The 14,066-nt window shown below is 39.7% G+C and overlaps 1 protein-coding gene across 1 annotated transcript in view; it reads left to right on the forward strand.

The window, feature by feature from the left end:
- ATP10D (ATPase phospholipid transporting 10D (putative)) overlaps window positions 1–14,066 on the forward strand; it is a 596,301-nt gene that overhangs the window by 384,904 nt on the left and 197,331 nt on the right. The window contains exon 14 of the mRNA XM_044060391.1: window positions 1,558–1,858. Coding sequence (XP_043916326.1) covers window positions 1,558–1,858 — 301 coding nt within the window. The remainder of the gene's footprint in view (window positions 1–1,557; window positions 1,859–14,066) is intronic.

Consider the following 14,066-nt stretch of genomic DNA (forward strand, 5'->3'; position numbering starts at 1 on the left):
ACAATCGTACATTTCAATTGAGGGTGCTATATAAGTTTTTATTCCATGGGCTGCTGGGAGCAAACAAGATCTGAGGTAATTGTGGGGTTGCATTATGGGTAAAGAATAGTGCCCACAAGCTTTGCTGAAGACCTCGAGCTGGAGAAATGGCTGGGATGGATCTGACTGATTGGATCCGATCCACCAGTGTAAATAAAGGTCAGATGGACAACACACATGGAACATTATGTTAAGAACATAACTTCTGTTTTCTTTTTGCCTCCCTCTTAGTATTACTACTGCATAGGTCATTCTGTGAGGTTCCTCACTGTGTGTGCTGCTTGGTAGTTTTTGCTAAGTTGCATTACCTGCAGCAATTTTTGTGATTTCTACTGAACTGGGTTAGTTGGGGTGAAATAGAACTGCAGACCGAGTACTGGTATAGTCTGTGTGATATTCTTCACAGTAGTCAGCATATTGTAACATTTGCTCTATATAATTTCAGAGCTATATTTCATTGAATAGGTAAGGTAGACCTCCCAGGGCATCAATACCCCACCATGATCCAGCACACATTGTTAATGAGACCATTATTCCCCCTGGTCTTTTGTTTATGGTTACATAGTAATTAGAGTCTTCCCTTCGAGGAGTCCTGTCTCACCTGTGAATATGTGTCTCATTTCTTACTGTGCTTTCTGCAGTAAGCAGGGCTGACGTTTTATGGTTTTTCCTTTCAATATTAACACGCTAAGCACATTTTCATTGTACTTTTTGGCACGGTCTTTATTATCTGTATGAAGTTGCCAAGTGACTTTCCACCTTGAGTGCACACTATGGACCAGATTCCAAAAGAGTTGTTCTCAGTGTATGTCTGCCCTGGTTCTTAAAGACCTGCTGCCAGTGTAAAGGACTTGCTTCGTTGTAAGCTCTATCTATAAACAGGCTTACTGTGGAACGCTGATTCTAAAACATGTGTTTTCAGCCTGTCGTTTGGACTCTGGGCTATTATTAGCATATGCTGTGAAGTGCTTGTTCAGCACAAAACAATGGTGAATCATCTGTGCATAGGATAGACAAAGATGACCATTTTCTACCATTTTTAAGTTTCCCAAAGAGTTACCCTAGGGGTAGGTTCTTTTACAAAGGTGAGGAATGATTTGCTTGTTTTGTTCATAGTGTTCCATATTTATTGAAAAGAAAAAGTCATTCACTAGGAATACAGCACCATAAGTAGAATTTCTTGGGTCACTTTGTTGTTAAACATGTTACTTATTTAATGTGATGCTGCTCTTGTTATTTTGACTTGCATCTGAAATACTTTTGGTAGTAATAAAATCCTGTTGGACATCATTAGTTTGTAGAGCTGTTTAGAATGCCTAACACCTTCGGTTGTTGGTTGGGTGGTGGCTGTGTCATTGTATGTTCTGATGTATGCAGGTCCATTTCTTTAAGATTATGCAGCAAAATGAGAGGAAAGTCAGAATTAATGTACGCAGTATACAACATTTTAACAGGTGGTATGTGTGAGTATCTGTTTCCCCTTAATCTTTGTTTCTTTGTAAATTTTTCTTTTCCCAGGAAACTTGTGAAACCCTGATTGACCATATTTTAGAAGAAGTGAAGTATACGCAACAGAGGCTTGGACAAGTAGATGTGGTCTGTCTTCCACATGTTTCAAGTGGAGAGCTTGACTGTCACTTTGGACTTGTTATCGATGGGAGGACATTAGAATTTGCACTAGATGATGGTCTGCAGAGCAAGTTCTTGGAGGTTACGAGACATTGTCGATCTGTTATATGCTGCAGATCAACACCTCTGCAGAAAAGCAAAGTAGTCAAAGCTGTAAGAGACAAATTGAAAATAATGGCCTTGGCAATTGGTAAGTGTGTTTGCTCTTGTTTTTGTAGCATTTGTTAAGTGTTTATCTGTGCCACCACACTACACAAATCGACTGAGATACTCACACAAGCAAAGCCACCTCTTGTCCCACGAATGTTCGCAGTGCAAATATTGAATAAGTATGGTCTTGCTCACACATTGTGCTGTAAATAGTAATAATGTAAGTCATTTTGAAGCAGGAGATAAAGCCAAATGTTGTCTGTCACAGGCCACTTCGTAAAGTCTATATGTTCTTTAATGACCATCATTTCTCCTGCAAAAAATAAGATTATCCAGGATGTCACATTTATGCAAGTAACTGGAGTAAAGAAAGGAAGAAGAATCCCAAACTGACAGTAGAGTGAGAATGTATGACTTTTACCACTTCTTATGGTCATATGTAATAAGGTTTTTTATAGGTTCATAGGTTGGTACTAGGCTATCAGCCCTAGGGCCTATACAAGCCTAGCCATAACAATTCCCTGGCTATTTCTTCCCACATTATTTACTTTCCTGGACCCCTGTCTAGCAGGGCGACTGACGTGATCCCTGGGGTGAATTTCCTTTCTCCCATCCAATCGTCAAGGTACCTCTTGAAGAGGTCCAAAGAGGCACTCTGCTTGACATGTATGGGCAATATATTCCAGAGTCTGGGGAGTCTCTCGGTCAGGAACCTATCCCTCCAACATGTTTTGTTTATTGTGATGACAAGGTTTAGATCCCTGGAGCGTGTAGCTCTGAGGGATTGGGATTTCTTTAAGTGAAGCATGTCCAACAGCTCTGGGTTTGACATGGCCTTGTATGTTAAGCAGAGATCGCCTCTGAGTAGACGATATGTGACAGAGTATAGCTGGCGTTTTTTAAGGCGGTCAGCGTAGGGCATCTGCTTTAGGCCTGTGATTCTTTTAGTGAGGTATTTCTGAGGCCTTTCCAGTTGTTCAAGTTGTTAGTAGTTGTCACGTCAGTTGAAATTATTTGCGCTTCTTTGTTGGCACCGCTTTCCATTGTTTGAAAAAAATGGGGCAACAAAAATTAAATAAAATATGGGGCAACAAAAAAATTAAATAAGAAAATCAGATTTTAATCACATATACAAAGGAACAGGTGCTCTTAGACATACATTAGTTATGATTTTAAGATCTTGCCCTGTGAATCACTTTGTTTGAGGAAATACTGTACATCAGTGAGAGAGTATATACCTTTAAGAAGCTATTCAAGGGCTTGCACAAGTGCTTAAATACTGAGCACATATGAGCCTGACTGCTGGAAGATGTTACGACTTATTATTTTATGTGGTCAAAAGGCATGTTCAGTCATTATTAGGGCTCAGAGACAGTTTGAAAATGGGACTGCTTTCATTTAATAAGGAAGTCCACCAAGTTATCTTAAAAGACCACTACTCTGATTTTCCCCAGCACATTTTTCCACCTATTCTGATCTTTTCCAAGACAAACTAGGCAAACTTCCAGTTGTGTACTGCATGAAGTTAGACCCAGAGGTCAGGCCAGAACGCAAAGTTCCAATAGCCAGGTAGGACAGAGTCAAAGTCGAACTAGATAAAATGGCACGACAAGGTCTGATTTGTCCAACTCTCAGATACTATGATGATGTTCCTTTTGTTTCACTGTTGCAGTCATTACATTTGGGTTATCTGCTTGCAGGTAGCCCTCAGTTGGCCTGATTATCAAAGTCTTGGGTCCTGCTTCGGTTGCTGTCTCATCTTCCATGATGTCAAGTAGTCAGGGTTATAAAGTATGCAGCTGACGCCATTACATCAGTCTTTCTTGCCGTGCTGTGCATGAAGCAGAAGCAGTTCGCAAGTGCCGGTCGGCCGACTCCTGAAATTTTCGTTTTCGAGTTTCAGATCCGAAGTCCTCAACTAAGCTAAGTAGCCCATTGGGGATCCTTTTTCTTGCTTTAAACCGATGTCAGTAAAAGTCAACAATTGTATTTCTTGTGGAAAGCAAATACCTCATAAAAATTTTAATTTGTACTGCATTCCTTGCTTAGGCCTAGACCACAACGTACCTCGCTGTCGGTTTTGTGCCTTATTCAAACCTCGAAGTATTCGTTGTCTGTTCATTTTCGCATCTAAATATTTTGGTACTCTGTTCAGTTATCCAGAAATGGCTTTGGTAAGCCACCCGACTACTAACATTCCGAAAAAATGCAAAGATAAAGACAGAGACAGACCGCATAGATCCAAAGCTGCCGACGACGCTTCTCCTAAGCTAGTCGCCAGTTCGCCGGTACTCAGTGAGATGCTTTCACAGCCCCTGATACCTGCTACTTCAGATTTGCAGGCCTCTACTAAGACCCATTCGGAGTCTGGTATGCCGTGAGATGCTTCTTCGACTGTGGAACCTGCCTTGGATGGGTCCGAAGCCGCTGTGCAGGCACCGGTTTCTGAGGGTGAATTCAGGCCTACTGACTTGCATATTAAACCAATGCCATCTTCTTCTTCAAGGCCTACAACTCGATCCATGCCTAGAAAACTGATGCCCAGACTGCATGGTCAGGCCCCTATACCTAAAAAACAAATGATAAGAATGGCTGAAGACCTTATTACTCTAATCAGGGGAAGCCACCCTTCTCCCTCTAAGGGACCTAGAACTGATTTTCCTTCTGATTCTTCTGATCCGGATTCTGAAATTTCTTTTTTCTCTGATGACCAGGAGTTGCTGTTATCTATGAGGATTCTGATGCAGATGACTCCATTCCCTCTGCTTCCCCTCCAGAGGATTTCTCTCTTGGTGAAACCTTGCATACTCTTAGGGAACATTTCCACTGGGAAGGCCAAGATTACTCTGACTCCAAAAAGAGGCTTAGGGAATTCTTACTCCTACCTCAACACAGGCCTTTGGCTATCCCTCCTGTACTGGACATTGTAGATGAGGCCTTCTCAGAATCTAGCCTGGCCCCTGACTCTTTACCTAAGGCTCCCAGAAAACCTGACAGGTATTACAAGGTACCTGACTCTCACAAGTTCCTCTATAAGAATCCTACTGTGGATCCTGAGACCATTTCACAGGGACGCAAAGGCATTAAGGCTACTACTGCCAAAAACCCTACCCCCTCTGATAGAGATTCAAGGGCCCTGTACAGATGGGGTAAGAAGGTATACACTTCTGCAACTTTGGCCACTAGGGCCTTAAACTGCCAGTTTCATATGTTAAAGTATCAGCAGCGTATTATTGGATTGCTTAAACAGAAAATGATGTTGATTTGTGACTGTGCTGAAAGTAAAGAATTACAGGATTTAATGCACTCTGCTGAACAAGTTGGAAAACATACTTTGCAATGTGGTTTTGATTCATTAGAGGCATCTTGCAGGGCTGCTGTCACTTGGTCTGTACTTAGAAGGCCTGCTTGGCTTAAGGAGCAGTCTTTGCCAGATCATGTTAAAGCTAAATAACTGGATGCTCCCTTAAACCAAGACTGCATGTTTGGCAACAAAGCAGTAGTAGTACTTAAATAGATGGAGGAAAAAGCTAAATCTATGCAAACTGTTAAAGATTTCCTGCAAGTACAGCCTCCCAGATTTAGTAGGTACTGGCCTTCTACGAATTGGTCCTTTCCTGCCTCTTCCAGGCCTTCTTAGTCCAAACCCAGAACCAGAAGAGCACTCAGGCTTCAGTCCCAAGGTACTCACAGGCCTAAGCAGTGGGGGGGGGGGGCTCCCACTTCCAAAGCTAGGAGTAGTAAGACACCCCCCTATGGAAAACTGTCACAATGACTTAACTCTAAACCTTCCACGCCCTGCTCAACTGACTGTTCCTTTAGGGGGGAAGAGCGCCCTGCATGCAAAAAAATGGGAACTCATTACTCAAGACAAATGGGTTTTAAACATAGTTTCCCAAGGATACAGATTTCACTTCCATTCCTTCCCAACCCCAAACAGTTGGCCAGACCTACCCCCAAATCAGTGGGCAGAGGCTCAAAAGCAAGTTCTCTCCCTCAAACATCAGGGCTATTGATCCTGTCCCAGAAGTAGAGCGGGGATGAATGGATTGAGCATATGTTGTATTAATATTTATAATTATTCATGGATGAAATTTTAAAAAAGCTTTTTATATATATAAAAAAAGTTACAACAAAGTTTTTTACAAGAATGTGGAGAAAAATAATTTTTTTGAACATGTCACTTTAAATGTTAACTAGATTGATGGATTAATGAAGTTGTCTGCTAATTGCTATTAAATTAATGTGTGTGTGTATATATATATAAATATATATATATATATATATATATATATATATATATATTTGGTGAAAAATACATTAATTGTGATCCATTGAAGGCGAAAGGCCAAGGTACCAGATCGTTTAAGCAATAAAGTAGAAACTGGTGAATTAGTGCTGGATTTGCTACTTTCTTTGTGCTGGTGTTGGTGTTTCGAAATACTTTTGACTCAGGCACTTTTTTTCCTGTTTCAAGATGTCATAGACAACTGGAGCTCCGGGGCAGTCTATTTTGCCAGGGGCAACTTTATTTGCAGATATGGTAAGTGAACGTGAAAAGAAGTTCACTCTTGTGGATCCATGGAATGTTGGTGGAAATACCCAGGTAGACGACCGTTTCTTACTATTAGAAAGACTAATGACTAAAGAAATTGCCTTATTTCTCGATACTTGCCTCTTGGAGAAGTATATTAATTTAAATTTAACTTCGAGAGGTCTAAGAATTGATAGACTCCCTGCTACTGAATTTCTGGAAGAGGAACATGACCTCTTTGAGGAATGGAAACAGACTTCTTTAGATGAAATGGCTCCGTATATCCATTAAACGGAACCAAAGAACACATGATAAATTAAAAACTGAGATTTTGCATTTACAGGACGAGGTGGTGGGGGAGTCCTGTTTTAGAATGCAGTTCTCTAAAATTAATGAGAAGATATCTAAATTGGAAACTGAGATAGTTCAATGTAAGAGAAATAAACTTGTACGGGACATGTAAGACTATGAAACCGGCATTCTCTTTTCCTGGCAACGTGAACCTACACGTAGTAGGTCAAAGGGCAGGAGAGGAGGTTTTCAGAAGTGACGTAGTGTTTCACCATCCTCAGGGGAGCATGAAGGAACTGGTAGTGTGAATAAAAATGTGACTTTTGCTGATTCTGCTACCTCGGTCAATTTGGAGACTGAGGGAGCAATTGTTCTATCAGGTTCCTCAAGAATGGATAATTCGTTTCAGGCCAACAACTCAAATTGGGGAAGAAATGGTAGAAAGGGCAGAAATCGTTTTAAGGAATGAAGATGTGAGTCAACATAATGCAGAGACTTTATCTGTTATACATTTGTCGAGTTTGTTGATATGAAATGTTTATCTAAGGGTAGTAAATTTGTGCCAACTTTTTTTCCCTCCTTTGGAGAGTTGTACATCGAGTTAAAGGCTTTTATTAGAAAATTATACTTAGAGTTTATTTTCAGAATGATACTGTTAATTCTGCAGAAAATGTTCTGCTAGATGAGAGTAATCTTGAAAATGATGAGTTATTAAATATGTCAATCTATGATTATGAAGATGATGGAATGCTTTGTGTGGATGGGGGGAGAGAAGAGCCTGGATGTTTTTGTACTGGTTATGGAAAGTTAATGTTGCCTAATCTAATCTCAAATAGTAAATTTGTACCTAACATCAAAAGTACCTGCTATTACTGCTTTTTTTAAATTTTGTTTAAAGAAATCTCTTTGTTTTTGGATAGATTTTATATGAACAAAAATGAGTGGATGGCTCTGAAGAGCATGGTGAAGTTAAAGAAAGAATTTATTTTCAAATGTGCTGACAATGGTGGAAACTGGGTTATTTTGCAGAAATCAAAATACTGTGAGATGATAGCAAATTTGTTAAATAATATTGCTGAATATAAATGTTTAAAAAAAATCCTATTGGAAAGAGGGGAACATTTTGGTTTCTTTAATCATAAAGATGTGTGTAAATTATATATAAAGAAACCTTCTACTCCTATTTTTTATGCTTTACCTAAAGTGCATAAATGTTTGGAAAAAAACCCCGGTAGACCGATAGTGTCAGGGATAGGTTCTGTGTTAAGCAATATTAATATATTTTTGGATTTCCATCTGAAGAAACATTTAGGTAAAGTTTCAGCACATATTTTTAATACACAAGAATTGTTAAATGAACTTTCTCAGATAAAATGGTATCCAGATTATTATTGGGTAACTATAGATGTTAAATCATTATATACAAACATCAATAAAAGATGGGGGCTGGAAGCAGTGATGGAAATGCTGGGTGCTGGACCTAGAACTACCTATATAATTAGTTTGCTTGAGTTTTGTTTAACTCATAATTATTTTAATTTTAATAATGAATTCTTTCTTCAGTTAAAAGGAACGACCATGGGAGCTGCATTTGCACCCTCATATGCTATCATTTATATGGGATTTTTTGAAAGGCAATTTATTTATCCCACCCCCTTTTATAAGAAAAATGTGGTGCTATAGAAGCGATTTATTGTTGATCTTTTTTTGATTTGTAGGGGTGAGATTGGTGATTTTTTTGGATTTTTTGAAAACTCTAAATGAAAATGTACATGGTTTGACCTTCTCCTATGAGCTCAATAGGGAAAAGATTAATTTCATGATGTAACTTTATATAATAAAGAAGAATCTATTGGGTGTAGGTCTTTTAGGAAAAATACCTCAGTTAATATGTTTTTACATGCTAGTAGTATGCATCCTGAACATCTACTACGTTCATTACCCTCAGGTGAATTTAAAAGAATTTTTGATCATACCAGTGATGAGGTGGAGAGGGTTAATGAATTGGATAATGTAGAGTTGAGACTCGGTGAGAGAGGTTATGGCAAAGATCTTTTGTTAAGATGTAAAAACAGGTTACTTGGGATTTCTTGTGATGGCCAATATAAATCTATGTATTTTAAGGAAAAATTTGTAGTCAAAACACCTAATAAGAAAGTAGGGGATGATGGGGAAAGGTTATTTTTTGTTACTAAATTCCCTCCATTTTCAAATGAATTGGATAAAATTGTTAAAAAATATTGGTATTTAATTAATGAGGATGCTAATATTGGCCATCTTTTTCCTAAACATGTTACTTTTTCTTACAAAAGGGGAAAGAATTTAAAAGAGTTGTTGAATTATAACTTTATGAGGGGGAATGAAAGAAATGAAAATAAGAATCTGCCTTTAGGTACATATCCCTGTGGTCATTGTAGTTTATGTGAGAGGGTGACTAATATTAATATGATAAACGGTATAACGTTTATTCCTAAATTTAATTTTAACTGTAGATCGGTAGGGGTAGTGTATATTCTAGGTTGTTCATGTGTAAATGTTTGATATATAGGGCAAACTAAAAGAATGGTGAAAATACGTATTCTAGAACACATGAAATATATTAGAAATAAAAGTGAAGTTAGCCCTGTGGCCCAACATTTTTATGAAAAACATGGTGGCTCACCCAACAGTTTAAAGTTTTGTGTACTTGGGAAGCCATTTTGTATGGAAGGAGGAGGGAATTATTCTTATAAATTACTTGAGTTAGAAATTAAAATGATTCTGAAATTTAAGGCATTGAAGACCTTTGGACTTAATCTTGAATTGGGTATTTAATTGGATCATATTTTTTGTAATGAATGGATTGAGCATATGTTATATTAATATTTATAATTATTCATGGATGAAATTAAAAAAAAAGTTTTTTATATATATAAAAAAAGTTACAGCAAAGTTTTTTACAAGAATGTGGAGAAAAAGAATTTTTTTGAAAATGTCACTTTAAATGTCAACTAGATTGATGGATTAATGAAGTTGTCTGTGCTAATTGCTATTAAATTAATGTGTATATATATATATTTTGGCGAAAAAGACATTAATTGTGATCCATTGAAGGCGAAAGGCCGAGGTACCAGATCGTTTAAGCAATAAAGTAGAAACTGGTGAATTAGTGCTAGATTTGTGTGTTGGATTTGCTACTTTCTTTGTGGTGGTGTTGGTGTATCAAAAGCAAGTTCTCTCTCTTCTAAGCATCAGGTGTATTAAAGCTGTCTCAGAAGAATGGGGCAAGGTTTCTACTCGAGACTTTTCCTGATACCCAGAAAAGACAATTCCTGTCGTCCTATCCTGGACCGGTTTATCCTAAACACATTTTTTGGTGATCCCAAAACTCACAAAATGCGAACTCTTCATCAGTTGCTTCCCATGATAGGCAAAGATGCCTGGTTGGCAACACTGGATTTAAAGGAAGCCTACCTGCACATCCCAATAAAGGAATCTTGCAGAAGGTACTGACGCTTCAAAGCAGGCCACATGCACTATCAATTCTCTGCACTGCCCTTTGGCTTATCTACTGCATCCAGGGTATTCACAAAGTGCCTAGCTCCAGTCATTGCATTTTGCAGGCAAAGAAATATTCAAATATACCCATACCTGGACGATTGTCTAATTCAGGCAGAATGCCAGGACTTACTGTTAAACCATCTGGCATTTGTAAAGAAATTGCTAACTTCTCTGGGGTACACCATAAACGAAACAAAATCACCATCCTGTACCCTGCCAACAAATTGTATTCCTGGGAGCAAGCTTGAATACAACTTCCCACATGGCCTACCTCACGCCAGAGAAACAAGTTCATTTGACAGCCTACTTCAAAAAACTGGTCACAAAGACCCAGCTGTCTGCAAGGAAAATACTGCAAGGCCTCTTGAAGTCTACTAATTCCATATGCAAGACTGCATATGAGGAAACTACATTGGTATCTAAAAAGCCTATGGTGTCAACATTCTCAGGCCTAGAATCAATGATTCCTATCATACCTTGTCTAAAGATAGAGTTCCTTCGGTGGGCAGAGGCCTGCCACCAAAACAAGGGACTGCCATTCACTCTATCCTCTGCCACCCAAACTCTAACAACAGACACATCAGACTATGAATGGGAGGCTCACTTGACAGGGCAGTGCATTCAGGGCAAATTGAACCTGAGTCAAATGCACCAGCATATCAATCAAAAATCAATGTTAACTTTACAGAATGCTCTGACAGCCTTCAAGGACCACATTCTTCCAGGACAATTACTGGTAAAGACGGACAACACCAGTGTAATTTGGTACATAAACAAGCAGGGGGGAACCCACTCATACCCTCTCTGTAGACTAGCCATGGCTCTGTGGAACACAGCCTTAAGCTACCAAGTGCACCTACAAGCTCAATTCCTGCCAGGCAAGCTCAATACACTGGAAGATAACCTAAGCAGAAATCTCATGGACCCACACGAGTGAAAACTGGATCCAAAGATGTTCAGCATTTTGAGAAACAAATGGGGGAGCCCAGCGATAGACCTGTTTGCCTCCCCTCAGAACTACCAATTCTACACAAGAACTCCCCACAGACAAGCTTGGAAAGTGGATGCCCTGTCATTCACCTGGAAAAAACTACCAGTTTATGCCTTTCCCCCTCTGCCACTCCTCTCCAAAGTGCTACTAAAGATCAAACAGGACAAACCAAGGACAATACTTATTGCACCGGACTGGCCACACCATCACTAGTACCCCCTCTTGTGCAGTGTGTCACTTCTGGAACCATGGCACCTGCCTCAGACCCCTGCCCTGCTGTCCCAGCAGGTGGGACCGATTCTGCACCCACAGCTTCAAACCCTGAATTGTGCAGTCTGGCTAATTTCATGATTTCTCCATTACCATCCCTCAGTAAGCAAGTGATGGATGTCATTCTGGAGGCAAGGAGGCCTAGCACTAGAAAATACTATGCAGAAAAATGGAAAAGATTCTGTTCCTGGAACCAGACACGGGATGGACACAACTGTGTCCAATTTACCGCACATTCTTCAATACTTAACTGAGATGCTTCACAAGGGCCTTTCCTTTTCTTCCTTCAAAATTCATGCCTCAGCAATTTCAGCTCATTATAATACAGAACCACCCCTCTTCTCTCATCCACTGCTGAAGCAGTTCCTCAGAGGGGCCAAAAACATAAGACCATCCAGGAGAGCCCCTACTCCAGCCTGGGATCTTAACTTTGTATTGGAAAAGGTCACTCTACCTCCCTTTGAGCCAGCTGTAAATGCAGAGCTGAAATTCCTTTCTTGGAAAACAGCTTTCCTTCTAGCCATTACTTCAGCAAGAAGGGTGTCTGAATTACAGGCCCTCATGGCAGTGGAGGCTTTCGTCATCTTTCATGCGGACAGGGTGTCCCTCAGGACCAATCCCTCCTTTATGCCCAAGGTGGTATCCAGTGTGGCCCTTAGTCAGTCCATTCATTTTCCAACCTTCTTTTCTAATCCATAGAACAAAGGGGAACGAATACTGTACTCCTTGGATGTGCACTTGGACAGGACTAAGCCTCTCAGGAAATCTGAACAGCTGCTGGTTGCATTTGCGCAGGGGCAGAGCGGAAAGCCATTTCAAAGCAAACCATTTCTAAGTGGGTAGGCCATTGCATTCATTTCTGTTATAAGCACCATGGAAAACCTACCCCACAGGGAATAAGACCACATTCAACCAGGGCTGCATCTACATCTACAGCCTTTCTCAGAGGTGTCCCTACCAGGGATATCCTAGAAGCTGCTACCTGGAGTTCTGTAATACAAGCATTACCACTTGCCAAATTTTTCTAAATCCAGAGCTGGTTTTGCCACTGCAATCTTGTCTGGCCTTATAGCTGGTCCTAACGCTATCTGATTGCCTCCTCCCTTCCTTAGCTTTGGGAATCTACCCAAATGCAATGACTGCAACAGTGAAACATGAAGAACATAGTACAGTTGTGTACACTTACCATAAATGTAGATGTTCGAGTGTATTCACTGTTGCAGTCCTGGTTACCCTCCCTCCAGCCCCCTGACTTCTATTGACTATACCTTTATTCTTGATTTCTATGCTTAAAGCTTTGTGGTGTATTTGCTTTTTTGTTGGAGGTGTAACCTTATATATATAATTGCTTCCCATTATGGGGTTACCTGACATGTGGGGCAAGGAAAACTGATGTAATGGGGTCGGCTGCATGCTTTATACCCCTGACTATCTGCCATCATGGAAGATGAGACAGCAACTGACGCAAGACCCAAGACTTTGATAATCAGGCCGACTGAGGGCTACCTACAAGCAGATAACCCAAATGGAATGACTGCAACAGTGAATACACTCAAACATCTACATTTATGGTAAATGTACACAACTGTACTTTCTCAAACCAGTGACACTTTCCTGTGATGCTTCGAAATTTGGTCTTGGTGCAATCATTCTGCAAGAAGAACAACCTGTTGCCTTTGCATCAAGAACTCTTACCCAAACTGAGATACAGTATGCCCAGATTGAGAAAGAGCTTTTGGCAATTGTGTTTGCATGTTCAGAGTTCCATGATTATGTTTATGGTAGACCTATCCAGATTGAAACAGATCACCAGCCATTAGGCACTATCTTGAGGAAGCCGGTGCATTTAGCTCCAGCCCGACTGCGATGTATGATGCTAAGATTGCAAAAGTATCATTTCAGTCTTGTCTATAAGAAAGGCAAACTTCTATATCTTGCCGATACATTATCCACATTGCCCAGAAATACCACTGAACAGGTTGATAAACAATGTTTTTATTCAATTGATGATTTTGAAGCCATGGAAGTGAGAATATTTTCTTCCACATGTCTTGATGAGCTAAGAGATCACACAACCACAGATCCAGTTTTACAAAGACTCAACCACTTTTATCAGTCATCTGTGTAAAAACTGAAACACACCACCACAGGCTACTAAAAATATGCTCTTTAGAATAAAATAAAAACTTTAATTGTTAAGACTTAAAATAAGAAGTAAAGCAATAAAACAAATCCCTTGTTGATTTGTATATGATGTGCTTTCGGCTAAAAGCCTTCCTCAGATCATAAAGAATCAGGTTCCACAGGGCTAAGATAAATGAGTGAAACACCAATCATATGGCCGAATCCATGCCAGCACCTTTTTTCAAAGCAATGAGTTCAAAGCCAATCAGAGACCTTCAAGGAAATACGTTCAAGTTGTCAAGTAAAGTCAATTTCCTTGAAGAATCAGCACACACCAGGCTAAGGCAGCCTTGTCAACACTAATCGATGTTGATGTTACTTCAGTTCTTTCTTCTCCAGTAAATAATTTGGGTTTGTATAACTACTTAGGGCTTGTATAAATAACATCAGTCCTTTTAGAATTAAACTTTAGTCCTAATTCCATTGCTGAGATGATCA

The sequence above is a fragment of the Protopterus annectens genome, chromosome 2.part0 (assembly GCF_019279795.1).
Source record: "Protopterus annectens isolate FY-2018-M chromosome 2.part0, PAN1.0, whole genome shotgun sequence".
NCBI lineage: Eukaryota > Metazoa > Chordata > Ceratodontiformes > Protopteridae > Protopterus > Protopterus annectens.